The sequence below is a fragment of the Macaca mulatta genome, chromosome 1 (genome assembly GCF_049350105.2).
Source record: "Macaca mulatta isolate MMU2019108-1 chromosome 1, T2T-MMU8v2.0, whole genome shotgun sequence".
NCBI lineage: Eukaryota > Metazoa > Chordata > Mammalia > Primates > Cercopithecidae > Macaca > Macaca mulatta.
This window is the reverse complement of record NC_133406.1, coordinates 25,201,894-25,229,763: the sequence shown is the minus strand read 5'-3', so window position 1 is coordinate 25,229,763 and position 27,870 is coordinate 25,201,894. Positions and strand designations below refer to the sequence as shown.

The 27,870-nt window shown below is 46.3% G+C and overlaps 1 protein-coding gene across 9 annotated transcripts in view; it reads right to left on the bottom strand.

The window, feature by feature from the left end:
• RCSD1 (RCSD domain containing 1) overlaps positions 1-27,870 on the bottom strand; it is a 76,113-nt gene that overhangs the window by 19,599 nt on the left and 28,644 nt on the right. For 5 of the 9 annotated variants that reach the window (XM_077999310.1, XM_077999330.1, XM_028850097.2 and 2 more), the window contains 2 exons: positions 2,204-2,305; positions 686-775 (listed from right to left, as the gene is read on the bottom strand). In XM_077999310.1, coding sequence (XP_077855436.1) covers positions 686-775; positions 2,204-2,305 — 192 coding nt within the window. The remainder of the gene's footprint in view (positions 1-685; positions 776-2,203; positions 2,306-27,870) is intronic. The other 4 variants (XM_077999320.1, XM_077999351.1, XM_028850088.2 and 1 more) reach the window with 1 other exon arrangement.

Genomic DNA, 27,870 nt, shown 5'->3' with positions numbered 1-27,870 from the left:
GCACATACCATGACCACAGTGAAGGTTCATGGGTTGCTGGCATAGGTGTGGAGAAGACACTCCTGCAGCTACAATTAGATAAATAAAGATAGTAGAATATGCAGGCTAAGAACCTATTACTGGCTCTGATCTATGATACCAGAGCCTTTATTATGTTGGTAACATTGGCTATTTATATCTGAGAGCAATGAGGCCTCCTGTGTGCTCTGGTTTTCTTCCAGTGATCTTGAACAATAGCCAGGCTTTACAAGGATGTTGCAGAACCACGGGGTTTTCTCACGCTTCCGTCCTACCCCATGTGAGTGTAGCCCCCTTTCCAGGTCCCTTCTCCACACCTTATTCCAAGATCATCTAAGTCAGACCTGCGAATAAAACAGAATGTTCCTGGCTCCTGAATTGGGTCTGTTAATAATATATGACCCATTCTCTTTGCTAAAATTCTCAGGCTTGGAAAATAGTGTTCCTATCCTTGACAAATCATAAAGGAACCTCAGTACAAAGGAGCAGGGAGGAACCTAGTCTCCAAAGTAAAGGATTCAGGAAACATTTAAGAGGAGATTCACTCTGAAATGGAGACATTCCTCGCATAGAATCTGAGCTTTCAAGTTTGAGTTTGGTGCCCCCTCCTCCAAGAAGGCGATAGAACCCGTCACAGTGTCGTCTGAGCCCCAACAGCAGCACTTACCTCCTCACCATTCTGGCCCAGCTCTACCTTGGGGGGGAACAGGGGTAGGGAACAGGGCGGTTTCCTTCGGGTTGGTTTACTGGCTGGTGTCTGGAGGGAGGGCGACAGACAGACACACAGAGAAAAAGAGAGCACTGATCAGGCAACAGGGAGGAAGAGCAAGGAAGTGGAAACTGGTTTCCGGAAGGTTTAGGGATTTAGGAACGTTAGGATGTTAGGGAAGTGTAGGAATATTTAAGAATGGAGGAAGGGAATTGCGTGTCATTAGGACAGCCCGCTTACTATTTAAATTAATTCTGTTTACCATCTACCCATTTTGACTTTCATCCTCTCGGCTCCATTTCCTTTCCTGCTAGAACGTCCTCTTTTACTTGAGATTCACTGACTGAGTCACATTCAGTTTTCAGACAGTGCCAGCACCTGAGATCAATGCTATCTTCTTTATCCTTTATAACATGCCTACACTGTCTAGAAATTATGAACCTGATTTTTCAGATGGGAAAACAAAACCCCAAAATAGTGCACTTAAAAACGCAGGGCAAATAAGTACTCACTTGCCCCAAGGGGCCATGATAGATTTCTCTCCACCTTGGGGCACCCTTCTCTCCTCTCACTTCGTATGTAGGTATGTATTTATTTATTTTGAGACTGAGTTTCGCTCTTGTTGCCCAGGCTGGAGTGCAATGGCACAATCTCAGCTCACTGCAACTTCCGCCTCCCAGATTCAAGCGATCCTCCTGCCTCAGCCTCCCGAGTAGCTGGGATTACAGGCATGTGCCACCACGCCAGGCTAATTTTGTATTTTTAGTAGAGACGAGGTTTCTCCATGTTGGTCAGGCTGGTTGTGAACTCCCAACCTTAAGTGATCCGCCCGCCTTGGCCTCCCAAAGTGCTGAAATTACAGGGGTGAGCCACCGTGCTTGGCCCTGTCATCTCACTTCTAATGAGCTTCTCACACTGCATGACTCAAGAAAATCTAGCCCAAATCTCTCCAAAGTTAAGACCCTCCCTTGTCATACTTTATTCTACTGGTGACCGGACGCTCTTCCTTCCTGATCCCTGGTTTCCCATCTGAATGTGCTTTCCTTCAAGTCCTCTCTTCTTTCTCAATTCTCAGTTTGGAGTCTGCCTCACCCTTGCCTTGCTCTGACTACGGGGCAGGAGCTGGCTGTAGGAACTTCTTTGTTCTGACCCCAGTCCAGGCCTGGCACAGCTGTGTGGGATCTAAGTCTGTATAGGTGGATGATCAAGATGGAAATGGATACGGATGCCCATCTCTGCCCTGTGTCTCATCCCTCCTGGCCACAGTGCAAGCCTCACCCTGGTGGGGACAGATTCTGCCCAGGCACAGCAGCCATGAGACATTCCTCACATTCAGAGAAACCCCTCCAGCCCTTGGCTTCTCTTCCTAATTTGGTAACTCCCAAGCCTCCTCCCTCCCTCTCTGCTGGGCCTGACCAGGTTTCCCCTTCCTCCTGCCCCCTGCCGAAGAGGCTGCTCTGAAGCTGCCTGACTCACCTCCTTGGCTGCAGCCGCCTGCTCCCTAAACCGCCCGGCCAGCTGGGCCACCGAGGGGGACGCTGAATTGTCCACATTGGCATTGGTCTCTGCCGGTCGTTCCTGGCAAATCGAGGAGAAGCAACAGTTCATCAGCAAATGGGTACCAGATGCCATGCAAGGCATTTGTTTTGTGGCCACAAGCAGGAATGCTGTGACAATGAGGTATTTTAAGAGCATTATCCAACGGGCTCCTGCATTCAAGGACTTAAAAAATTCGGTCAACCACATTTAGTGAACATCTACGATGCTCTTAGCCCTGGGTGTGGCTTTGGGGACCTGGAGACGAGCAAAACCTGGTTCTGTCCTGGAGGGATGCCCAGGGATCTTAGAGGCAGTATAGGTCCAATTTTCTCATTCCTCAACGACCCCACTGACAAAGGATAATGTCTGCGACAGTGTACGAGTCTCCTTACCTCCTGAATGAGGGTGAGCAAATGCCCTTTACTGAACTTGAAACACACATATATGTGTCTTGTGTTCCCTAGTTGAGTGCTATGGGTAAAGAAGTGTTCAGTATATATTTGTGGAATTAATAAATAAGTGACATGAGAGCAGATAGCACTGTGGATGGGAGCCAAACTGCCTGGATTCAAGTACTGACTTGCTCCATCGCTTACCAGCTTGGGGACCTGGGGCAAATGGCTTAACCTTTCTGTGCCTTGACAAGGATGGTTGTAGCGCATCCCTCATCCGTTGTTTTGTGGATTAAATGATTTGCTATATACCCAGAGTGCTGGGACAAGGCCTGGCACGTCGCAAGTGCTTTGGAAGGGTGGTTGTTACTGTTACTGGTGATGAGTCTTGCCTCCAGTGCGGTCATCAGTTTACCGCGGCTGTCCCTCCATTGAGGTGCCTCCAGGTTCCCTGAAGAGGCCAAGATGCACCCCAGGACACCATTTATTCTTATGTACCATTTGTCACCAAGACACACAGTAAGTCGGTGACGCTGGAAATGGCCAGTTCGTTTCTGCCTTGTTATAGGAGGCCTACATAACCACTTGGTTTGAATCAGGTTTTTTACATGTCCAGTCCCAGAGACATTAGGTTTTTGTCTGTTGTCACCACGATGGCAGCATTTCTTACACAGACTTCGAACTCCCCCGTCACTTCCCCTCCTGACTTCTAGTCTGAAAATGGGAGGATTTGGGCAGTAGTTTGTCTGAGAAAGTCCATCTCTGCCTTTCCCTGGCTCTTGTGGTCTACAAAACAAGAGATGCTTCCCTCCAGCAGCGAGCTTACTCCCTCGTCCACACACAAACACACACACACAAACACACACACACACACTTCCATGGCCCTCCTTTTGTGCTGAAAGTGGTATCTCCGAGCTTTCTTATTTGGGTGCTCCCTCCAAAGTAAATAACTTTAGTCATTCTAAGACGCTGTCCCCTTGGAGCAAAAGAGGGGCAGATCTCCTCACCTCCCACCCACTTCCAGCAGGGAAGTTAAGTTAATGGGGTCAAGTTTTGAGAAGAAGGCTTTGACAGGCCAGGCACGGTGGCTCACGCCTGTAATCCCAGCACGTTGAGAGGCTGAGGCAGGTGGATCATTTGAGGTCAGGAGTTCGAGACCAGTCTGGCCAACATGGTGAAACCCCATCTCTACTAAAAATACAAAATTAGCTGGGTGTGGTGGTGTGTGCCTGTAATCTCAGCTACTCGGGAGGCTGAGGCAGGAGAATCACTTGAACCTGGGAGGCAGAGGTTGCAGTGAGCCAATATCGCGCCACTGTACTCCAGACTGGGCAACAGTGAGACTCCGTCTTTAAAAAAAAAAAAAAAAAAGGCTTCATTTAGGGATTTGAAGGACCTGCTGGGACCATGGACTTTCCGATCTGTGAACGGCTGTTCTGGAGGAAAAGACAAGTACCTGTTTACTGTGGGTTGCTCTAATTCAAGCTCATCTCCATCCCAGCCTAAACACCAAATACTGATTTCATATAAAGATATAAAAGGAGTCACCTCTATTCAAGATGCCAGATTTCCACATGATGCTGGGGGAAAACCGGGGAGTGCAGGGCCCCACCCTGATGAGTTCCCCACTGGGGAGGGCTCCTGGACCTGACCCGTTTTACTCTCACACTTGCCACATAAGGAGGTCAGAGAATGGAACAACGAAGAGAGGCTTGGGGACAGTGTGTGATTAATTGAGCTGTTCTTGGCAAAGACGCTGGCTGATTGGTTTGTCCATCTGTCTAACTTCCTGCCCACATCACAGATCAGTCTCTCTGTCCCCTGCTATTTACGCTTGGGTCCTGCTGACAGTGCGCTTTACCTCAGCTTCAAAGGCGCCAATCGCTGGTGGAGCAGGAAGATAAATTCCAGTTAAAAATAGAGCTGTATAGGAATCAAAAGCTCCTCCCTTACTTCCCTGTCTCAAACTGGCCTTGGCAAGGGGCTCAGAAGTGAGAGAACTCTGAGGTTTCTGGAAGCGTTTAGGGCTTAAAAGTTGGGTTGAAGGAAATACTCTAATACCTCTGAGTTTGTTTTCCTGGAGCCTAGTGAATGGGTTTTCTTTAGACCAAGGACTCCAGAGCTTGTTGAAGCTTGGCAGATCCTCTCACCATCAGCCCCTCTCCAGACACTTCCCATCCTCTTTTGTGGAAGACTGATTGATTATTACCGTCTGCCCTCTGGGCACATTAAACCCAGAGAAGGCAAGTGACAGCCAGAGTCACACAGGACAAACCAAACAGGATAATCTGTGAAACATCTGACTCCAACTCCTGAGACTCCAGTAATGGACATCGGTTAAGTAGCATCGTTTGTGAAAGTGCCTTGGCAACTGTAAAGTGCTATACAAATCTCACCATTATTATTAGCCTCTGAGTTGCATAGGTGCAGTGGAAGAAGCGTGGTCTTAGGGATGAATTGGGGCTGGCAGCTCAGCCTGTTTGACGCTTGGCCTGGATTTCTGCCTTGCAATTCTGGCAGGTACAGCTGCTAACCCCACTGCAGTGTGCTCAGTGCCACACCACCTCGGCCATGGGCCAGGAACTCTTCACGGCAGTCTTGCTAAAGCCATACCCTCACCTTGACTGTTAGGTCTGAGAACTTCAGTTTCTCTACCTATTCCCAGACTTTCCTGAGACACCCTTAGCCTCTCTGGATTAAAAGTTCTTTCTCTGTTCCTGTGATGTCCATAAAGCACTTAGCACAGAGCCTGAAACATAGCATGTGCTTGGCTGGGCACAGCAGCTCATGCCTGGAATCCCAGCATTTTGGGAGTCCAAGGCAGGAGGATCTCTTGAGCTCAGGAGTTCGAGACCAGACTGGGCAATAAAGAGATACCCCATCTGTATACAATATTAGCCTAGTGTGGTGGCATGTGCCTATGGTCCCAGCTACTCAGGAGGCTGAGGAGAGAGGATCGCTTGGGCCCAGGTAGTCAAGGCTGCAGTAAATCATGCTCACATCACTGCACTACTGCACTCCCGCCTGGGCAACAGAGACTCTGCCTCAAAAAAAAAAAAAAAAAAAAAAAAAGTGCTCATCTAAGGTTGGTTTCTTCCTCCTCATTCCATCTGACCTGGTCTGTTGGTGTCAGGACCTGGGGACCTGCTGCCAGAGTCACTGACACCCTCAACTCACCCCTGCGGACCATACCCAGATGTAAGTCCCTCCCCTGCCAGCACCTACCCTCTAGGTCTTGGTCATTGCCTTGACTTTAGCTTGTCCTTTCTTCTTGGGCCATTTTCCATGTCTTAGATCTGTTTTCTGTACTCATCTCCCTTTGTGCCCTGCTTTAGCTCACACTTGTCTTTACAGATCGCAGGCCTGCACTCCATCTTCCTGGGCCCAGGCCTTGCTTACGAAGCCCTCCCTGCTACCTTCCAGCTGGGCCATGCCAGGTAACTCGGAAACCATGGCTTTGGTTACTGTCTGGTCTGACTTTGCCAAGGCCAGGAGAAAATCACCTCTGGTGTTTACTTTCTATTTCTATGGGACTTTCTTCTGAGAACTGAGGAGCCCCTTTGTCTGGACAGCATGGAACTTCCCCTCCGCTGTTGCCATGTTGCGTAAACACAATTTGGATACTGCTGACCATCCACATAATGAGACCTTTATGTACAGGCCAGACTAGGCTCTACCTGCTTCCCAGGCTCTGCCCTGTCTCTCCACCCTCTACGCTGGTCCAAGGTCTCAGTATCTCCCAGCCTTTGGGCTATGGTTTAGGGAAACAAGGCACCAGGGAAGGCCTCATCATCTACAGTTTAAGAGAAGATGCAGTGAGAGAGCCCAGCATGGGGCTGGAAGAACTATGCTCTTAGCTAAAAGGAAGTTTCTCTCTCTCACCAGAAATAGGCTAGAGCCCAGAGCCTCAAAGGTCTGAGGTATGTTTGCTTCTTCACACCTCCAGAACTGAAGGGGATCACCCCTTCCAGTGTGACCATGCTTAAACCATCACTTCCAAAGGACCACCACAGAGTCTCTCTGAAATACTGCAATGACTCTAGAATCTTCCTTTATGTCCTTACTTATCTCTAGTTCTTCAATTTATCCCAATGTTTGACCATTACCATCCTAGAAGGAGGGAAAAGGTTCTGGACTGGGAACCAGGTAGGTCTTTTGACCTACTTGTCTATCAGAGTACCTCCTATGTGAGAGGCACTGTCCTTACAGCCTTCGATATATTTTCTACAATTCTTACCTCTCTAAAAGAGGAAACTGGGGCCCAGAGTTGCTAAGTAACTTACTATTCAAGTCAGTAAGTGCAGGCATGAGAATTTTCTGGATTCCAAAGTTCTAGCTCTTTCCACACCAACATGCTGTACTAACTCTGTACCTTTACTGGAAGAGTTAACTTACTCAGTCTCTTGTTAATAGACATTTACTGGTCTAGGCCCTGAGATACATCAGTGAACAAGACAGTCCTTGCCCTTCAGAAGTTGCTACTTCAGCAATAAACAGGCACACAGCGAAACCATAAGATACTTTGTTATATTCTATGAAGAAAATAAAACAGGGCACTTATTTTATGGGAATGTGGAAAGACATCTCTGAAGAGAGAGCACATGAGTTGAATCCCAGTTGGGGAAAAGAGAAAAGGAAAATTGTTCTGAGCAGAAGCACAGACAGAAACAAAGGTTGAGAGGCAGAGAAAAGAGAAGGGTGGCAGGGACAAGAGGGGGCGGGAAGATGCGAGAGGTGGTGTGAGGCCAGCTACATTGGGCCTCATGGACCAGAAAGCGCAGTTTGTGTTTTATCTTGAGCCAGCGGGATGTCATTTGGAGGATTTCAAGGAGGGATGTGACCTGAATCACACATCAAGGGGCTGTCTGTGGAGGAGGGACAGGAGTGGAAGAGGGTGAGCAGAGGCAGGTGCTGGCGGCAGTCCAGCTGAGAGTGGGTACGGGAGTGAACCGGGCTTGTGCAGGGGGATGGGATTTGAAGGTCAGGCTGCCAGGAATTACCAATGCATGGGTGTGAGCAAAGGAAAGAGAAGAATCATGGATGACTCCTGAGGGTTTGACTTGGATAACAGGATGCATGGGGTATTTGCTTCTGGGTTGGAAAGCCATGTTGGGGAGAGAGGAGTGGGTGGGGCTAGGTGGGCAATGAATAGTTCTTTCTTGGTCATGAAAGTCTGACATGTCTATTAGACATCTAAGTGGAGATGCAGTGCAGGAGGTTGAATATATACCCAAGTCTGGAGTTCAGAGAAGTGTTTCAGGCCAGAAACCAAACTTGGAGAGTCACTAGCTAGAGATGGTAGTTGATGTTACAGGACTGCATAAAGTCAGAGGAAATAGAGAATAGGGAAGAGAAGAGGCCCAAAGACTGAGGTCTGGGTTGTCTCCTTAGCCACCCTAATCTGCCTTTCATTCTCAATGTGAGGGGACTGGTCCTGTTATTCCAGTGGGAGCCTGGAGGGCATTTTGGTGTAGAATACAGATGGGATGGGCTTGAAAGGAAAATAAACCTCAGACCCCAAAATCACTAAGCCAAAGGGAAAAGTCAAGCTGTGAAATGCATCAGGCAAATCTGCCTCCCACTTTATTCCTGAATAAGATAGACAAAGATTACAAAGCGACATACCCCTCTCATAATTTTCCCACTAGAAAATTCCTTGTGGCCCCAAGATATTTACCCTAAAACAGTTTTGTTGAATTTTACCCTGATAATGTAAATTAATAGCTTATCTTCACAGGTGTGGGACAAAGGACAGAACTCTAAGTCACTCTCCTGCTCACCTGAGACAAATTCATACCTGAGTCCTTCCTCTGATGTAAAAATGCAGATTCACTGAGCTATGGAGGCAATAGGTGGACCGTTTCCTCTACTCATCTCTCACATGTAAATTGTGTATCTGGTGAAAGGCTGATCAAAGTCTGAAAAGAATGCAACCATTTGTCTCTTATCTACTCACACCTTTTTAAAATTTCTTCCTCTTTCCCCAATATTCATCCTTTCCCCTTTAAATATTAAAGCCCTCAACATCATCTTTGGAGAAAGGCACAGACCTGCCTCCTGGGGGTACATCCTTAACTTTGGCAAAATAAACTTTCTAAATAAAGACCTATCTCAGATACTTTTGGTTTACATGGGTTAGGGCCAGAAGATTTCTTTGGCTAAAGTGATAGAGGGTAAGAAATCCTGAACGTCATTCGTGAATGTTGCGTGCCCCATCCATATGGTTGGGTCATTTAATCATCCCTTCTGAGCATCTGTAGACACCGTAGAATGCATTGGGGTAACCGTGATGGCCCTCAAGGAGTGAACAGACTTTTTCAGGGGTGGGGAGAATACAGAGAGATAAAGAAGAACTGCAAGAAATAGATAACGTACAGGAATTGAAACAAGTATATATTAACAAATACATGTAATCAGATATTTCACACAAAAGCAAAAAAGTCCCACATGTCCCCTACCTAACCACTTGTAGACTTTAAGGATCTGAAAATGGCAGGTCCTTGGCCACTGCAACTGGCTCCCAGGGAAAATCCCACCTGAGGTGCTCCACTCACACAAAGGACCCACACACAGGCACTGACCCCGGGAGTGTGTCCCTGTTTGGAACCTCCAGGGCTTCCCAATTGCTCCCAGGACTTGGCATTGTCACCCAATAGTCCGGATAGGGTTTAGCCATCCTCACACTGTAGGGAACAGTCCTGGCTGCTTCAGTGGTTTTAAAATCAGCATAGTTCACAGCCGCTGGTGCCTGGGAGGGTCCTCCAGGTGAGGGTCTGTGGGTTTAGTAGTGATGGCTAGTGTCTGGGCAAATTCCCAAGTGCCAGCAGGAAACCACAGAGGCAAGGGAGATGTTCATCCGGAATGCCATTGCAGTGACAGTATTTTATCAGTGTAATATGGGAGATGATGGTGGGAAATTTGTCTCTAAAATGTGTTAACAGTTGTACAAGCATAAAGAAAGAAAAGAAATTATTTTGAGTCTGGTGGGGGGTTGGGAAAGCACAGAGAACAACAAATTCAGAGTCAGATCTGGGTTTCAGTCTCACTTCTGATATATTTTGGGTGTGAACATCTCTGAGTCTCAGTTTCCTTGTTTGTAAATGAGGCCATTAATATCCATCATCCTTTGGTCCAACCCAATATGCAAACACTCATCCTGTTTTCTGACAGTGGCACCGCCCTTCTTCCATGGGTGGCAGGAAGGAGGCTGATGCACTGTCTGCCCTGGAGGGTGCACTGTGCTTTGAACTGCTTTATGAAGGGAGGAGCACAGAGGTGAGGCTTTGAGCCAGACTGCCTGGGTTCAGATCCCAGCTCTACATTTACTAGTTCTATGGCCTTGGACAAGTTACCTAATTTGTCCGTGCCTCAGACTGCCTATCTGTAAAACGGAATGATGGTGATAGTAGCTATGTTACGGGCTCATTGGAAGGATTTAATGAGTTTTTGTATGTGAAATGCTTAGAACAGGGCCTGGCATGTAGGAAGTGTTTGATAATTGTTAGCTATTACTGGATGTTGGCTATGGGGCTAGCAGCATTCCTGAATACTCTGAGGGATGTCTAGGCTTGCATCCTAGATGTCTAATCTTCTCCTGTCCTTCCATTCCCTCTTGGATACAGAAGTCCCAGACAGAGCCCCAGCTAGCTAAGATGTGCTCCCTGCTGCTTGCAGCCATTCTTTGCTCAAGAATGGACCATCTGGACTCAGCCATCTTGGTGGGCTCTTTTGTTACTAAGGCAGGAGCTTAACAGACACTCTCACCCCATCCCTGAGCTCATATCATCCCTGAGAGATGGATGTGCATGATATCTAGCAATTGAAAAATAAATACAGCTAAGTTTCACTTTATGGCTTTTAGGGTCTTGACAAGGATTTTGAACACTCGCACATCCCAGCTGTCCAGAGCCCTGGGTCAAGTCAAACAGCTGAACCAAAATATCAAGTCCATGTCTGGCATGGTTTGGCTGTGTCCCTGCCCCAATCTCATCTTGAATTCTAGCTCTCCTAATTCCCATGTGTAATGGGAGGGACCAGGTGGGAGGTAGTTGAATTACGGAAGCAGGTCTTTCCCATGCTGTTCTCATGATAGTGAACAAGTCTCACGAGATCTAATGGTTTTATAAAGGGGAGTTCCCCTGCAAAATCTCTCTTGCCTGCCGCTGTGTAGGCCGTGTCTTTCTTTTCTTTTGCCTTCCACCATGCTTGTGAGGCCTCCCCAGTCATGTGGAACTGTGAGTCCATTAAACCTCTTTCCTTTATAAATTACCCAGTCTTGGGTATGCCTTTTTTTTTTTTTTTTGAGATGGAGTCTCACTCTGTCACCCAGGCTGGAGTGCAGTGGTGCGATCTCGGCTCACAGCAACCTCCATCTCCCGGGTTCAAGCGGCTGTCCTGCCTCAGCCTCCCAAGTAGCTGAGACCACAGGCACATGCCACCATGCCCAGCTAATTTTCTGTATTTTTAGTAGAGATGGGGTTTCACTGGTTAGCCAGGATGGTTTTGATCTCCTGACCTTGTGAGGTTCACCCACCTCAGCCTCCCAAAGTGCTGGGATTACAGGCGTGAGCCACCGTGCCTGGCCGGATATGTCTTTATTAGCAGTGTGAGAACAGACTAAATACAATGTCCACTCACTGACAAATGGAGAAACAAAATGTGACACAGCCACACAGTGGAATATTTTTCACCTATAAAAATGAATGAAGCTCTAATATATAGTAAATGTGATGAACCTTGAAAACATTATGCTAAGTGAAAGAAGCCCATCACAAAAGACCACATATTATGTGATTCCATTGTTATGAAATGTTCAGAATAGGCAAATCCAGAGAGAAAGAAAGTAGATTAATAGTTGCCTGGAGGAGATGGGAAGACAGGAGGTGGGGTGATAACTAAAGCCTACAAGCTTTCTTCTTTCTCGGTGATGAAAATGTTCTAAAATTGACTGTGGCGGTGGTTGCACAGTCTGTGAATATACCAAAAAGTATTTCATTGTATACTTTAAATAGGTGACTTGTATGTAAATTATATCTCAATAAAACTGTTATAAAAATTGTCAAGTTCTTACAGCCAGTCTGTTGGATTGTGGGTAGGAGGGGCCAATGGAGGGAAATTGGCATTGCTTCCATGTTCGTGACTTCCCTTCCCTCGTGCTCAGCACCCTCCACCCCCAGGCTCAGCCCTTCCCTGCTCCCAGCATGCCTTGCAGCTGCAGACACATCTGAGAAGTCTCTTCCAACCCTCCACTGGGAGGGCTTACATGTCTGTGAGGAAGACAGAGTGAGTTTCATGTCAAGTACCTGTGAAGGGTCTGGCTTGAGGGGGCACTCAGTCCATGGCTGTTCACTTATTCATTCATTCAGTGAATATTTATTGAACACCTAATGGGCCCGACACTGGTCAGATGTGGGGATATAAAGATGAAGTTTCATGGTCCTAGAGCTCAATGAGCTTCTACTCTAGTTAAAGGCAGACTTATAATAAAACTATCAGAATGAAAACAGGCCATTGCTGCAATTGGGACATGCATAACACTGCAATGGAAGCTCAGGAGAAGGGGTACTTAACCTGCTTAGGTGAATCAGGGAACACTTCACGAGGAAGTGATGCTTATGCAGAGTCTTGAAGGACAAATAACAGCTTGCCAGGAGAGAAGGTGGGCATGAGGGGAGAAGGAGGAAGGCATGTTGTAGGCACAGGGGCTAGCTGGTACGTGTAAAGTGTCAAAAGCATGGAAAAGCATGGTGTCTATGGGAAACTTTAGTTCGATATGGTCTAAGCAAAAAGAAAGGTAGAGAAATTGAAAGACGTGGCTTGTCCAGAGTAAAACATATACAAGTTATAATTCAGGCTCCAGAACTTATTAGCTATATAGGTGACCTTGGGCAAGTCACTTGATTTCTTGAGTCTCAGTTTCAACATCTGTAAAATCAGGTGGGCAATCCCTGTGTCATTGTGTGGTGATGAGGAGTATCTAAGATGATAGCAGCCGTCATAGCCACCACTCACCGTGAGCTTCTTCGGTGCTGGCTCATACCTCAAGTGCCCGCTAAGCATGTGGGAAGTGCTTGGTAAAAGCAGTTATACTGAGGCTGTGCTACAACATGTGGACTTCATTTCTTAAGCCGGGATGATGAGGAATTATATTATTATTCTATATATATATCTATATTATTTGCTATTTAGAAGGATTACCTGGAAGCAGATAGGTATCAATCTACGTTTCAATCCATTCTGAAAACCTTGGGCAAATAGAGGGAATCTGCTGTGACTCTTTTAAGGCAGTGCTATTAAAAAGGAATTTGTCATGTCCTCTTCCTCCTCTTTTTCTTCTCCTTCTTTTCTTCTTACAATTATGCTTATTGCTATCTTTCATATGCTCTCCCATTGCCTAATGCAGGGAGCTCTCAGAGGCTTGCTGGTAAGAATGCAAGGTTAGTCCTGAGCATCATCTTGGATCTGTCTCTTTCCTGAGTGTCAGATCACATGAGCTCTTGCAGTCTCAGCCTCCTCATCTGTAAAATGGGATCATAACACCTGCCTTACCTACCCCAACTATCATGGGATAGTTATGAGGCTCTAAAGACACAATGAATGAAAGCACCCTGGATGAGACATACACAGAGAAGGACAGGATGAGTACAGTCTATAACTCTGGAGTTTATGGCCTACTGTGGAACAGGGACAATAAAGCAAGTACGTAAAGTATGATAAGGTCAGTCAGTATGGTAGCAGAATAACGGCCCTCAAAGATGTCCATATCCTAATCCCTGGAACCTGTGAATATGTTAGATTAAATGGCAATTAGGAATTAAGATTACAGATGGAATTAAGGCTGCCAATCAGCTGACTGGATTACTTGGTGGGTCCCATATTATCACATGGGCCCTTAAAAGTGGAAGAGGATGGCAGGAGAGTGAGAGCCAGAGTGATGGGAGGCAAGAAAGACTCTACCCACCATTGCTGTCTTTGAAGATGGAGGAAGGAGCCACAAACCAGCAAAGGCAGGCAACCTCTAGAAACTGAAAAAGGCAAGAAAATGGTTTCTTCCTTAGACCCTTCAGAAGAAATGCAGCCCTGCTAAAAACTTGATTGTAGTCCATCTTGAGCTTTTGACTTCCAGAACTCTAAGATAATAAGTTCATACAGTGCAAGCCGCTAAGTTGGACATTTGTTACAGCAGCCATAGGAAACTAATACGGTCAGTGGGTCAAGTATTTGCAAGCACCCACGTTGTGTTCTGAGTTCTGAGAACATAGTGGGGAAGAAGAGAAAGTCACTGCTTATCACTGGAGCTCACATTCCAGTGGAGAGAGCTAGCTAAGACTTCCAGGAGGAAGTAACAAACTGGCCAAGCCTGAAGGGTAAGTAGAGTTGGTCATTCTCACGAGGGAGCTGCACAGGTGAGGAGTTCAAGGCCGGGGAAGCCTCAGGGAATGACAAGTTCTGTCATGTAGGCATGCGTGCAAGATGAGGCCAGAGCATGAAAGGCTGCCTAAGTTGGGACTCTGGCCTAAGGGCCATCTGAGGTCACTGGAGGGTTCTAAGCAAAAGGCAAAACCACAGATTCATTTTTGCAAGATGCCTATGGTTGCAGGGTAAGAAGTGTGTGGGCTGGGGGTCAGGAGTAGGCTTCAGGGGTGGAGAGCCCAGTCTAGAGGCCACTGCCACTGTCATGGAAGGTAAAAAATGAGCAAGTTGGCAACTATGCCACCTCCTGCAGAAGGTGGCAGAAGATCTTTTCATTGGGCTGAGCTTCTTGTGGGGTCTGCATCTGCCAAGGGAACTGGGAGCCGCATTTGGGAAGAGTGAGTGTGGAGGAGAGCAGGAGCAAGGAGAGCTGAGAAATGGATAAGGGCTGACCCCTTCTGGGGTGAAATGGCAAGAAAGAAAGAACCTCTGGCAATGGGATGGCTGAAAGGACTGTGAGGATCAGAATTTCAAATGCTTGATTTAGAATTGTTAGCTGTGTGGTGTCAGCACGACCTCTTCCTGCAATCTTCAGACCTTCAGTAAAAGTTGAACTGTGTGCAGCAGCCTTTTTATTTGTGGGTGCTTTTTAGACCTGTAGAGTGAGAATCAAGAGCGTAGTCCACATTTAGAGGAGTAAAGGAATAGCTTCAAGATGTGGAGTTTGTTGAATGAACTACTTAGTAGATATTAATGAGGCCCAGAACATGCCAGACCCTAGGCCAGGCTCTAGGGATTCATCAGAGCAGAGCAGAGCAGAGCAGATGAGGCTCCCTCCTTATAGGAGAATCGAGAACAGAGATTCAGCAGAGGCAGAAAACTGGGCCCAGTGGTGACCATGAGCAGGTAAGTCCATCTGAGAATAAATAGAGATCTTAAGGATGGCTTGGATCCACAGGGTTGGAGTCAATATTCTGTTGATTTCAGGAGTCTTTAAAACTAGAAAGGATGATGGCCTAGATGGGGGTATGGTTAGTGGAGGGGAGATTATTGATAGGACTCAAAAGCAATTTAGGAGGAAGGACTGACCAGAATTGGGGACTGAAAGGTGGGGGCAGGGAGGAGTCAAAATTATGCCCAGATTTCTGGCTCTGGCTTCTGGGTGGAGATGAGTGTCATTTACAGAGACGGGGAGCTGAGGGGAGGAGTAGGACTGGAGGAGTGCTCAGACAGGGTGAGTTGCCAGAGTGGAGGGCCCAGGGCAGACCCTGAAGCACCTGCTTGGGATTTGTGGAGTCAGACAAACCTAAGGGTGAATCTTGGCTCAAATTACAAGTTGATGGCAGAGCCTGAAGACAGGGAGGGTGAGCGAAGGCTGCAAAGGAGATGGAGAGGGTGCTGGGATGAAGAGGCAGAAGGCAGCAATGCCTCAGGGGGTTACACACAACCATTTTTGTCTTCTTCCTTTTCCCACCAGCAGGCATGCAGGGGCAGAGGTGCCGATCAAACTCAACCTTGTCAGTCTGGCAGCCTCTGAACAGCTTGAGTGTCTTCTTCTTCTTCTTCTTCTTTTTTTCCACAAAGGGCAAGAGCGGGAAAGAAGTGTCTCTTCATAGCTGGCATGGGTGATTTAGATGGATTTACTCACCTAGGCCAGCAAGTAAATGTATGATTTGTTACTCTCTAAGGTAAGTTCAGAATCTCCCTGTCATGCACTACTCTGACTCTCTACTGTTGGTTAGTTCAATAATACAATTGACTTCACAGAGAGCTCCTCTAAGTCTGAAGGGCGGTTGGGCTCCAGGGAGCCACCTTTCCAGGGTTGCCTGGAGTCCTGGGGTATGTTACAGCCACCTGGAGGCCCACACAAGTACCCTTCACTAGGGGCCATTCCTGCCTCCCAGGCAGGAGTCAAGTGACAGTGTGAGTGTGCGTGTGTGTCCTGAGGTCTGGGACACTTGTCCTTCAGGCTGCAGCAGGAAGCCAAGGCATACCTTCTAAGATTAGAACAAATTTCCCAAGGACCTGGCCCCCGGTCTGCATCCCAGTCAGCTGTAGCCTATCCTGTTACAGCGTCTCCCAACCCTACCTCCCTTGCAGTCAGGAGTGAGCATGAGCAGGACATGGTGCTGGGCCCTCTGGTCCCTGCCCTTGCAAGCCTCACGAGGGGGTACTGGAGGCAGACAGGAGAGGACCATCAGTTAAGACAAATTTTTGCATTTGACTTGTGGATCCAGGTCACATGCAGAAGAAATCAATGATAATAATTCAGTAGCTGCAACATCCTGAGCACCTAGTACATGCCAGGCCATCTGCATGCACAGTCTTCGTTAAAGTATGTAACAAAACCCAAAGAGGAAGCCACTTTGCCTAGTAGCCCATGTAAAGTGAAAAGAGCAGATGGGGCAAGGGCTATGCTGGAGACCAAAGGAGGCCCTGCCTGCTGCAAATAGACACAATTTCTCATGGTTCCCAGGCCCATTCTCAGAGGCTCAGGGCTGGCCTTGAAGTGACAGGTCAGGCAGGTTCAAGCATGCCCAGAGTACAGCCTAGGGCTTGTCCTGTGGAGGCCAATGGGCCTTGGCTCACATTATCAAGGCAATGGCAGAGCAGGAAGCTAGGAAGAAAAAAAAGAATGTTTTCCACTTTAATCAGTCTGTATCTGCACCAATGGTTTGACATGGCCACTTGATCAAATTGCCTATTGTTATTTGTCCATGATCCCTTGAAAATTCTAGATAACCTTATTATCCACAAATCAAGGTGTTTTCAGTGTTTAGATGTCACAGTCATTAGATTATTAGCAAAAAAAATTAGAAATTTTTCATGCGCCTCATTTCCTTACTTAATCTTTGACTGTACTTGGAATTAATGCATGGGGGAAGTGTCTAATTTGGAGGCAGAAGAAAAATAACTGGATTCAGAAGAACATTAGAAGAATACAAGCTTAAGTTTTTATAAATTATTGAATTCGCAAATCTATTTAACTATATTTGCAAAATACTACATAAAGTTCTAGAAGAATCTACGAGTGCCTAGATATACAGAGAGCACAATCTGAAAAACTGACATCTGAGCTTCCTTCAGGCACAGTTTCACCCTGGGCACTTCCAGAAAACGCCCTGTGAAGCTCCCCTTCCCCACCATGCACCTTCCCCCATTCAGGCAGAATTGGCAGCTCCCTCGTTTTTTTTTTTTTTTTTTTTTTTTTTTAGTACATCTTGGACATATTCATTCATTCATTATTTCTGTATTCCAGGCCCTGCACTGAGTGCTCAGGGTATAGGAATGAGCCAAATCAAAAGGGTCCTATCATAATGGAGGTTACAGTTTAGTAGGGGAGACATATATTCCATAGCCATTATTATCTTAACTCCAGCTTATTATTTATTAGGGTGATAAATGCTGAAGAGGAAAAGGGTTCTAGGAGGTCATGGGACAAGAAAATCTGACCCAAAGATGTGACATTTAAACTGAGGTCAGTAGAAGTGATCCAGGCAAAGTGTGAGGTTTGAGGGATGAGAAGGGTTAGTCAGAGGGCGGGCAGAGGTAGCCAAGGGTATTCCAAGTAGAGTTTACACAAAAACCTCCTGGAGGAGAGACAGGAGGTGTTCGAGGAACTGAAAGAAGGTGTTGCTGGGACTCAGAGAGTTTTTGCTTTTGTTTTTGGAGATGGAGTCTTGCTCTGTGCCCAGGCTTGAGTGCAGTGGTGCAATCTCAGCTCACTGCAACCTCCGCCTGCCGGGTTCAAGTGATTCTCCTGCCTCGGCCTTCCGAGTAGCTGGGATTACAAGTCCCCACCACCATACCCAGCCAATTTTTTAGTTTTAGTAGGGACGGGGTTTCACTATGTTGGCCAGGCTGGTTTCGAACTCCTGACCTCGGGTGATCCACCCGCCTTGACCTAAATTGTTGGGATTACAGGCGTGAGCCACTGCACCTGGCCTGAGAGCTTTTAAAATACCCACATTTTTTCATGTTTTTCTCTTTCTACTGTAAATGCTGAGCACAGAGACCATGTGTTATTCATGGCCCCATCCCCTAGCCCATAGTAGGTACTCAGTAAATGCTGGTAAAGTGAATGAACGAATAAATGAGTGATGCCTCCATAAACCAATACCACTGGGACAACATTGTGAAGGCTTGATAAATATAGATCCAGACCTTGAAGTGAAAATGGACACAAATTGTCATCCAGGGAGGCTCTGAGCATGTCAGGCTTGAATATTTTAATTAAGGTTCAGTGACTTGTCCAAGCTCCCTACAATAGTAACCAAAGGGCAAAGAATGAGGCTTTCTCCTGCCCAAGCCATTACTTAACAGTCTGAGCCTCCTGTCTCTACTTGGAGCTATGAAATCTATTATAATTCCATATCTCTATCCATGGGTATCTGTCTTCTCCAGTTTTAACAACCCAACCTATCCTAGAACATGACACATCGAAAATACTTAAAATTTGTTTCTTTATCTAGAGTGGTTGAATATATCTGTTGGCTGCTTGATATTTTCAGACCCCTTTCAGCAAGGAGAAAATTTGAAGAAAAGAGAGGTATAATGCAGAAGGTAGAATTAATGTATTATGAATATAGTAGAATGCTGTCTGCCCCGGGTCCGAAGTCCACATCTCTGGTCTGGTCTCAGTATCTGCCTTCAGTCACTAAGGGAGAGGCTCCACGCCTCCAGGCCCCTTCCAAGGGGTCCTCTGCTGCCCAGGGATACTCAAGGCGGGATTCCACAGTCTCTAGTATATCAAGAGGGCTCCATCCAAAGTACGGGATAGACCCCCGCTCCCTTGAAGCCTACTCAGCTACAATGGGACCAAAGGGGATCTTGGAGCTGACTTTTTAAAACAAACTTTTCCATCTCCTCTCACCGACCTGCTACAAAAAGGGAAAAGAAACAAAAGCCATCCAGCTGAGTTGAGTTGCTTCCCTTGAAAGTTCGATTGCAGGGTTCTTCAATCTTTTGGCTTCCCTGGGCCACAGTGGAAGAATTGTCTTAGGGCACACATAAAATACACGAAAAAAAACTCATGATGTTTTAAGAAAGTTTATGAATTTGTGTTAGGCCACATTCAAACCACTCCCCTTGGCCACATGTGGCCATGGGCCGTGGGTTGGACAAGCTTGTTCTATTGGGTTTTACAGAGCAAGGCAGCTAGGCTCCTGGCATGGCAGGCGAGATTGTTGGGTATTCAGCCTGTAAAGGCTTGCTGATGGCCAGCCCTCTCTCTTCCACCCACCCTTTCCTCTGGATGCTCCCTTTGGGCCTTGAGCTGATTCACGGTTACTGTCCCCTCCCAGGGCTGACAGAAAGCACTCCAGGGCATTGGTCCCATGAGAATTCAGACCTGCGTGTGGGGAATGGCTGCCGGGCACTCAAGTCCCCTCTGTAACTAGCATCATCCGTATACTCAGGAATTCTCTCTACACTTCCTTCCTGCTCACTGTCTCTCTTTAGAAACTGGTTTTGAATTAGTAATAGTAGGCGTTCGTAATGTATTTTTCAACAATAATAAAACAGCCAATTTACTGAATGATTATTGTGCCAGGTACTGTGCTAAGATGATCTCATTTAATCCCCATGACACCTCTGTGACATGGATTCATAATTATCTCCTTTTTACTGAAGAGAGTTGAGACTCAGGAGCCCAAGTAACTGAATTATGGGTTGCGGAGCTACGGATGGGAGATCTGGAAACCATGCTCAGTTGGTCTATTAAAGCCTGTGCTCCCGACCACAACACCACACTGCGTCCAGCAGGAAAAGCATAGAGAGTTTACATTTTGGGATTAAAAAGTGCTCATGTGGCCACGCACGGTGGCTCATGCCTGTAATCCCAGCACTTTGGGAGGCTGAGGCAGGCCGATCACTTAAGGCCAGGAGTTTGAGACCAGCCGGGCAAACATGGCAAAACCCCATCTCGACTAAAAATGCAAAAATTAGCCAGGCGTAGTGGCACACGCCTGTAATTCCAGCTACTCAGGAGGCTGAGGCATGAGAATCTCTGAAACCCAGAGGCGGAGCTTGCAGTGAGCAGAGATCGTGCCACTGCACTCCAGACTGGGCAACAGAGTGAGACTCTGTCTCAAAAAAAGAAAAAAAAAAGAAAAGAAAAAAGGTTGCCCATCAAACTTATCAATAATGAGACAACAGTAAAAATGGGCAAAGGATTTAAATAGACACTTCACCAAAAAATACATATGAATCACTAATAAGCACATTAGTCATCAGGTAAACATAAATTAAGGCTACAAAGAGATACCACCACACACCCACAAGAATGGCAGAATTAAAATAAACTGACAATACCAAACGATGGTGAAGCTGCAGAACAACCGGATCACTCCTATGTTATTGGTGGGAATGTGAAATAGTATAGTCACTTTGAAAAATATTTTGGTAGCTTCTCATGAAGTTAAGCATACACCTACGCTACACCTACCAACAATCTCACTTGTATTTGCCCAAGAGAAATGAAAGCATATGTTCACTTAAATACTTGTATACAAATCTTCAAAGAAACTTTATTATTAATATTGGAGACCTAGAAATAACTCTAATGTCCATCAACAGGTAAGTAGATAGACAAATTGTGTTATACGTGCATTATGGAATACTATTCAGCAATAAAAAGGAACAAACTACACACAACAACATGCATGAATCTCAAAAGCATTGTGCTAAGTGAAAGAAGTCAGACAGAAATGACTTCCCGTATTATTCTATTTACATAACATTCTTTAAAAGGCAAAACTATAATAACAGAAAGAAGATCACTGATTGAGTGGGACCAGTGGTGGGGGCAGGGAATTGACTGTAAAGAGTGTGAAGGGTCTTTTGGGGTGATAGAAATGTTCTATATCTTCTTTTTTTTTTTTTTGACACAGCGTCTCACTTAGTCACCCAGGCTGGAGTGCAGTGGTGTGATCTCAGCTTACTGCAACCTCCAGCTCCTGGGTTCAAGAGATTCTTGTGCTTCAGTCTCCTGAGTAGTTGGAATTACAGGCATGCACCACCACACCTGGCTAATTTGTATTTTTAGTAGAGACAAGGTTTCTCCAGATTGTTCAGCCTGGTCTTGAACTCCTGACCTCAGGTGATCCACCCGCCTTGGCCTCCCAAAGTGCTGGGATTATAGTCGTGAGCCACTGCACCTGGCCAATTTTTGTATTTTTAGTAGAGACAGGGTTTTGCCATATTGGCCAGGCTGGTCTCAAACTCCTGACCTCAAGTGATCCGCCAGCCTCAGCTTCCTAAAGTGTGAGGATTACAGGCGTGAGCCACAACACCCAACCAGAAATACTCTATATCTTGATCATGTTCTATACATCTCGTGCTGGTGGCTATATGACTGTATACATTTGTCAATACTCATCAATGTATACACTTAAAATGGTTGAATTTTATTGTATGTATATTTTACCTCAAAAAGGTGATTAAAACATTTTAAAGTGCTCATGATAGTTCAAATACAAAAGTTGAGGTGCACTCAGCCTGCAGGAGGTCTCCTTTCATTTGCCCTAGGGCTAGAAGCCTGGCTTAGTCTCAGGATGCCAGTTCTGTGTGCCTCAGGGCGTCAGCAGGAAGGCACTGTGGCTGCAGGAGGCTGGCAGCCTCTGGCCGCTGCTGGGGGCAGGCCACATCCAGCCACTCCTGCCCTGCCCAGGGCGGCTGCCAGGCAAGACAGTAGAGACAGCACAGAATTTGGAGTTTGATAAGACCAGGTTTGGATCCCACTCTATAATTGATGGGTTGTGGGATCCTAGGCAATTGACTTAACTGTTCAGACTCTCATTTGTAAAATGAGGATAATAACACCCCCTACAGGGTTATGGGGACACTAGGAGATGGTGTTTGATTAGACAGTTTGGGTTCACATCCAGACCCTGCCTTTTACTAAATGTGTGATCTTAGGCAAGACACTTGACCTGGTTGAGCCTCAGTTTCCCGACTTGTAAAATAAACATTTATAATAGCACTTATTTTTTAGGATTGTGATAAAGCCCAAATGAAATATTGCATATAAAGCCCCAGCACAGTGTCTGGCACATAATAAGATCTCCCCTTATTTTAGCTATTGTTGTTGTCACCTAAGATACCAACTGACACACAGTAGGTGTTAGTCAAAATGTGGGCTGCCTCGCACTCCTTGTAGAGATACCAGGCTGTTGCCAGTTTGGCCCTGAAGGATTGTAAGGGGGTGGCAGGGATCTGCTACTGCCAACTCATTTTCATTCCCATCTTGCAGAATAGGTTGGCAGAGCAGATGGGCTGGTACTGCATCTTCATGTCGGAGGAATTTACAAATGGGAGTCTTCTGAACCACAGGAGCTAGCTGGAGTGTGTTTCTGGCCTCCAGCCACAAGGACACTCACTCAGAGCAGGGCCGTTCATGTGCGGGGGTCATTTGGATGTCTCCAGGCTGTGGGGTAGGGCAGTGGGGTCAGGATCAGCCTTCAGAGGGAAGACTGCTTCTGGCTTCTGCAGGTTGGGGAGGGTCTTGCCGTTACCCAGGCGTATGGTATGAAGGGGCCATAAAGAGCAAGTCCCGAACGCAGCTGGCCTCAGGGGTGTGGCCACAGTTTGAGGGTTGTGCCTGCCCCTGCTGGGGATAATTTCTCAAGTGAGGGCAGGGGCTCTCAGAGGCTTCCGTGGGTGAATGGCCTGAGTAGTTCTCCAGGGAAGGTAATGGTCTAGGGAGTGGGACTACGGGGTTAAGTCTCTGAGCAGACAAGCCCTGTCCTGCAAAGTTAAAGGGGAAGGTCCAGATGAGTCATTTCAAGAGCTGAGCAGCTGGGAGGCGGGTGAGGCCACTGACCCAGCAGTCAGAGGAGCGGCGTGAACTCACTGGCCCCCATGCCCTTCCGCTTCATCTGTGAGATGAGGGGCTTGCAAAGGACCCACGCTGCTAAGACCCATGCTGCTGGCTCGCTCTTCATTTTCAACATAACGTAAGAAGAAAATTGGAAAAACTTGGGTTATCTTTCTTATGTAGATGAAAATAGAGGTGGATAATGGATAACCTAATTAAGTTCAGGCAGAATCGGAACAAACTCTGCCAGGAAACTCAGGGATGCCAAGCAAACCCAGCGATTGCTACAGACCCAACACCTTCACACTCAGCTCTTCCAACTAAAGAATCCCATCCCTCCTCCTCCTCCTCCTTCCTAAGCTTTTAGGAGTGGAACTCCCTACCTTTCTTAAATCAGGAATAAAATGCACAATATGATATGGTCCTTTTATTCCAAATTAGCAAGCTGAGGCCAGCCATTCTTTTGAAAAGGAGAGTTTCAGGAAAGCAGATGGCATGGCTCAAATAGCCTAGGAGGTATCCACAAGCACTTATAGAGGAAAGTGGGTGGAAAACTGGTAATGAATAACAGTGACCAAGATGGTCAAAGGATACAAGGTCAGAAGAAGTTTAACTGTGAAAGGGAAAAAGAAAAAAAGAAATGAGGAGATAGAAAGAGAAAGAGACAGCAAGATCAAGAGAGCCTGCATATGCACACATACACACACGAGTGTGCTGCCTGCACACCCCAACTCCCCCAACACCCCGGGGGATTGCTGCCACCCAGCTAGGGAAACAATAACCTTCACTTTGGTTTTATCAGAAAAGTCATACAAAGAAGGAATGAAGATGTTGTTTTCTTTCCTGTTACTTTTTTGCCATCTGCTACACCAAGGGCACAGGCCTAGCCCCTTGGCCAGCTTGAGAGCCTCATGGTTCTGAAGCAGGAAGGGTCCAAGCAGGAAGCAGGGACTCTAAGAATAGAATGGGTCATCTAGGGAGGCTTTTGGAGTAGATACAGACTGGGTTTCTCACTAATCCCCCAGGGTGAGTTACTGGGGCCCTCCTGCCTCCCGCAGGGGGCTCCCAGGCTCTAAGCAGAGGTTAACATACAAGGTTGCTGCACAGATCAATCTGTGCGTTATATTCCTCATGGGAAACCCAAGAAGGGTTCTCCTTATAGTGAGCACAGAAATATAATGGCCCCCCAGCCCAAGAAGCAATGCATACAAGATCCAAGATACAAATAATTCAATCTCCTTTTGCTACACTCCTATCAGCATCTGTACTGTCCTCCACCAGATGCATGAGAAATCTTTTTGGATACTGGCCAATCTGCTCCTTGTATAGTTATTTGAGCAGATGACTCACAAGATTTTATATATATTAATTGACAGCAGAGTTGTGGACAGCCCAGGCAGTACTTTATCCCACCACCTCAGCACATCCACATCCACTTCCTAGTGGCCTCCAGGAACCCAGGATGGTGGCTGCTGTGGCTTTTGCAGGAGAGGTGGCGCCACTCGTAATTTGGCTTCCAGCCACTTCACCCAGAGAGGATGGAGGATTGCTAAAGGACCTTCTGGATCACAGAAAGCAGAGAGTAGAAATGGTGTTCACTTCCACCCCAGGGTCAGCACAGTGCTGGCAGTGAGGTCAGACTGGCCCATGCTGGTCTGTCTGGGATCAGCCTAACGTCCAAGCACAGCCTGGCATGGAAGATCCAGAACTAGGCCCTGAACTTGGGACTCCACAAGGGGAGGATGTGGAATTGGAAGTGCAGGGTCTAGTCCCAGACCTACACTTCACAGCAGGGACCCTGGACAAGCTACCTATCTTTTCTCAACTTCATTTTCTTCCTCTGTAAATAGGGATGATATCTACTACATAGGATCATTATGAAGATAAGTGAAATAAGGTGTATGGTAAGTGCTTTATAAACCAATGTTTATTTAAAAATAAGGAAATCCCAACATGTATTATTCCCATTTTCAACTGATTTTACTTAACATGGTTAGGGGCTGGCCCATGTTGGGGCTAGAACCTGCTTGACAATCAAGATCAAGCAGGGACTTCTGCAGGCCCCTAGTTGAAAGCAATGAGATTTAAGAAGATTCAGTCTCCCTATAGAAGTCTTAGCTAAGCCTCATTTTGATGGAGGCCAAAGGAAGTTCCTGAAAAATAAGATACTATCAACTAACAATTTGGTGGTGGGGAGGAGTTTACAGAGAAATTAAGTTGTGATTCCTCTGTATTGAAGTTGACAGACCAGTTAGGGAAATATGAAACCAGGGTACACCAAATGCAAGAGTGAATTAAAGCGGGCCACGGCGGCTCACACCTGTAATCCCAGCACTTTGGGAGGCCAAGTCAGAAGGACTGCTTGAAGCCAGGACTTCGAGAACAGCCTGGACAACAAAATGAGGCTCCATCGCTACACAAAAATAGAGAAATTAGCCTGGCATGCTGGCATGCACTTGTAGTCCTAGGTATTCAAGAGGTATTCAAGAGGCTGAGGTGGGAGGATCACTTGAGCCCAAGACTTCAAGGCTGCAGAGAGCTATCACTGCACTCCAGCCTGTAACAGAGTGAGACCCTGTTTCTAAAAACAAACAAACAAACAAACAACAAATAGCGAGTTAAGGAGATAATGGTATAGAAGTTGTAACTGTAGGGGCATGATTCATAGCTCAAGGAGCAGCACAGGCTGTAAGTGTGGCTGTGGCTATGGGCCCAGGAAGGAGAAGTGATGGGGTAAGGATGGGGGTCAGATGTGATCAAAACGTGATTATAGACAGTGTTCTGGACATGGAGTGTCTGACTGACATCTCCATTCTGTTCCTTATGTGACCTTGGGCAAGTAACAACCTCTGTAAGCATCCGTGGCCTCATCTAAAAGTGAGGACAGGAACACTTAACGTCATAGGCTCATATAAGAATCAAACGAGAGAGCACATGTAAAATGCTTAACACAGAACTTGGCACACGAACAAGTGCTCAAAAAATGCAAGCTATTAAGCATGGAGCCAAGGTATTTGGAATCTATCCTGAAGGGGTAAATATGGCGAGGAGTTTAAGAGAAAACACTTGTCCTAAATTCTTACATGCAAACCAAGATTGCAAAAAAGAGGCACATGAGCAGCCCCCACAGTGATGCAGACATCCTTTTGGAGAGAGAGTTCGACGTCCAGGGGAGGGTGGGTGACCTGGCTAAGATGGCAGGAAAAGACCCTGTAACCCTGGGAGGCCCTGGAGTAGGGGCACAGCGAGTTCAGGGACATTCCATATCTATCCCGCCAGAGAGGAGGGCAAAATATAGAAGAGAGCTGAGAAAATGGAAGGAAAACTTCTATTTAAGGAGCAAATGGGGGAGGGGGCTGACAAGGGAGGAAAGAGATGACAGAAGCTAAGAGCTGGAGCTAGAAAAATTCCAGACTCGTATCAGCTACAAGATCTGGCCAGGGAATGGACACGTGGTCCAAGGGGAGCCTGTGATCACAGTTCCCAGCATGCTTTGCTGGATTCCCACGCCTGGCTCCGCAGTTCATGGCGTTCTAAAGGCAAATTGAGATTACTTAATTGAAACATAGGATGCAGTGGCAGAGTGTAGAATGTGCCCAAGAGGGTGTTAAAATGAATGTATCCCTTTTTAACTAAGGGAAAACTCCCAGAAGCTATTACAATTTTAAAACCCCAGGAAAAAAAGCCCTCCTGACTATGAAGGAAAATGTAAAACTTATTTACATATAGAAATACTATCAAAGAAGTCAAGAGAAAACTAGAGACCTGGAAAAGTATTCTAAAACAGATGAAAATGAGGTAGTGTCTGTTATATAAAGCACTCTCACATAATGACCGGAACGATACATAAGAAAGGATATAAATAGGCAATTCATAGAAAAGCAAATTCAAAAAGCCAATCAACATAAAAAGATGCTCAAACTTACTACAGTAGTTGTCAGGGAAATGCAAATTAAATTAACACTAAGATTTCTTTTTACGCTTATCAGATGATGGGTGATGGGAAGGAGAGGGAGAGAGAGAGAGGAGAAAAAAATAGCAATTGCGGTTGGGGAAATGGAGATAAGGAACCCTCATATATTGATATATTGCTGGAGTAAATGTGACTTGTTACAGCCTTTTGGGAAAGTAATCTGGCAACATCGATTAAATTAGATTACACAAACCCTTCAGCTCACCCTACATTCCTGAGAATCTACTCCATAGACATAAACGCCAGCGTACACAGCCATGGGGGCTAACTGCAGTACTGTTTACAGCAGCAAAACACTGGAGACAAAGTGAATACCATAAAAAGGGAAATGGTTTATGGCCCATCCACTTAACGGGTTATTAGGAAACCATTAAAAAGAATGAATTAGGCCAGGCACAGTGACTCACGCCTGTAATCTCAGCACTTTGGGAGGCCAAGGTAGGTGGATCATTTGAGGTCAGGAGTTCGAGGCCAGCCTGGGCAACATGGTAAAACCCCGTCTCTCAAAAAAAAAAAAAAAAAAAAAAATTAGCCGGGCATGGTGGCGGGTACCTGTAATCCCAGCTACTCTGGAGGCTGAGGCACAAGAATCGCTTGAACCCAGGAGGCGGAGGTGGCCATGAGCCAAGACTGCACCACTACATTCCAGCCTGGGCAACAGAGTGAGACTTCTTCTCAAAAAACAAACAAACAAGCAAACAACAACAAAAAACTCCAAACTGCCAGGAAAAATTGCAAAGTCAGAATTGTAAGATGCAGATAAGTTTATATAATATGACACCAGTTTTATAAATCAACAGCCAAAAAAGCTTACCCCTTATGTGTGTGTATCTCTATGTACACATATGCACACAATGTATATGTAATTATATAGTTACGTGAATATAAACTATCCTACAGAAAGGTATAGATGAAGTTTCTGGAGGCTGGACACAGGGAGGGGGGCTGATCTGGGGGAAGCAAACCAAAAGAAAAGCACTGCTGCATAAACCCAGTGTGTCTCATCCCATCT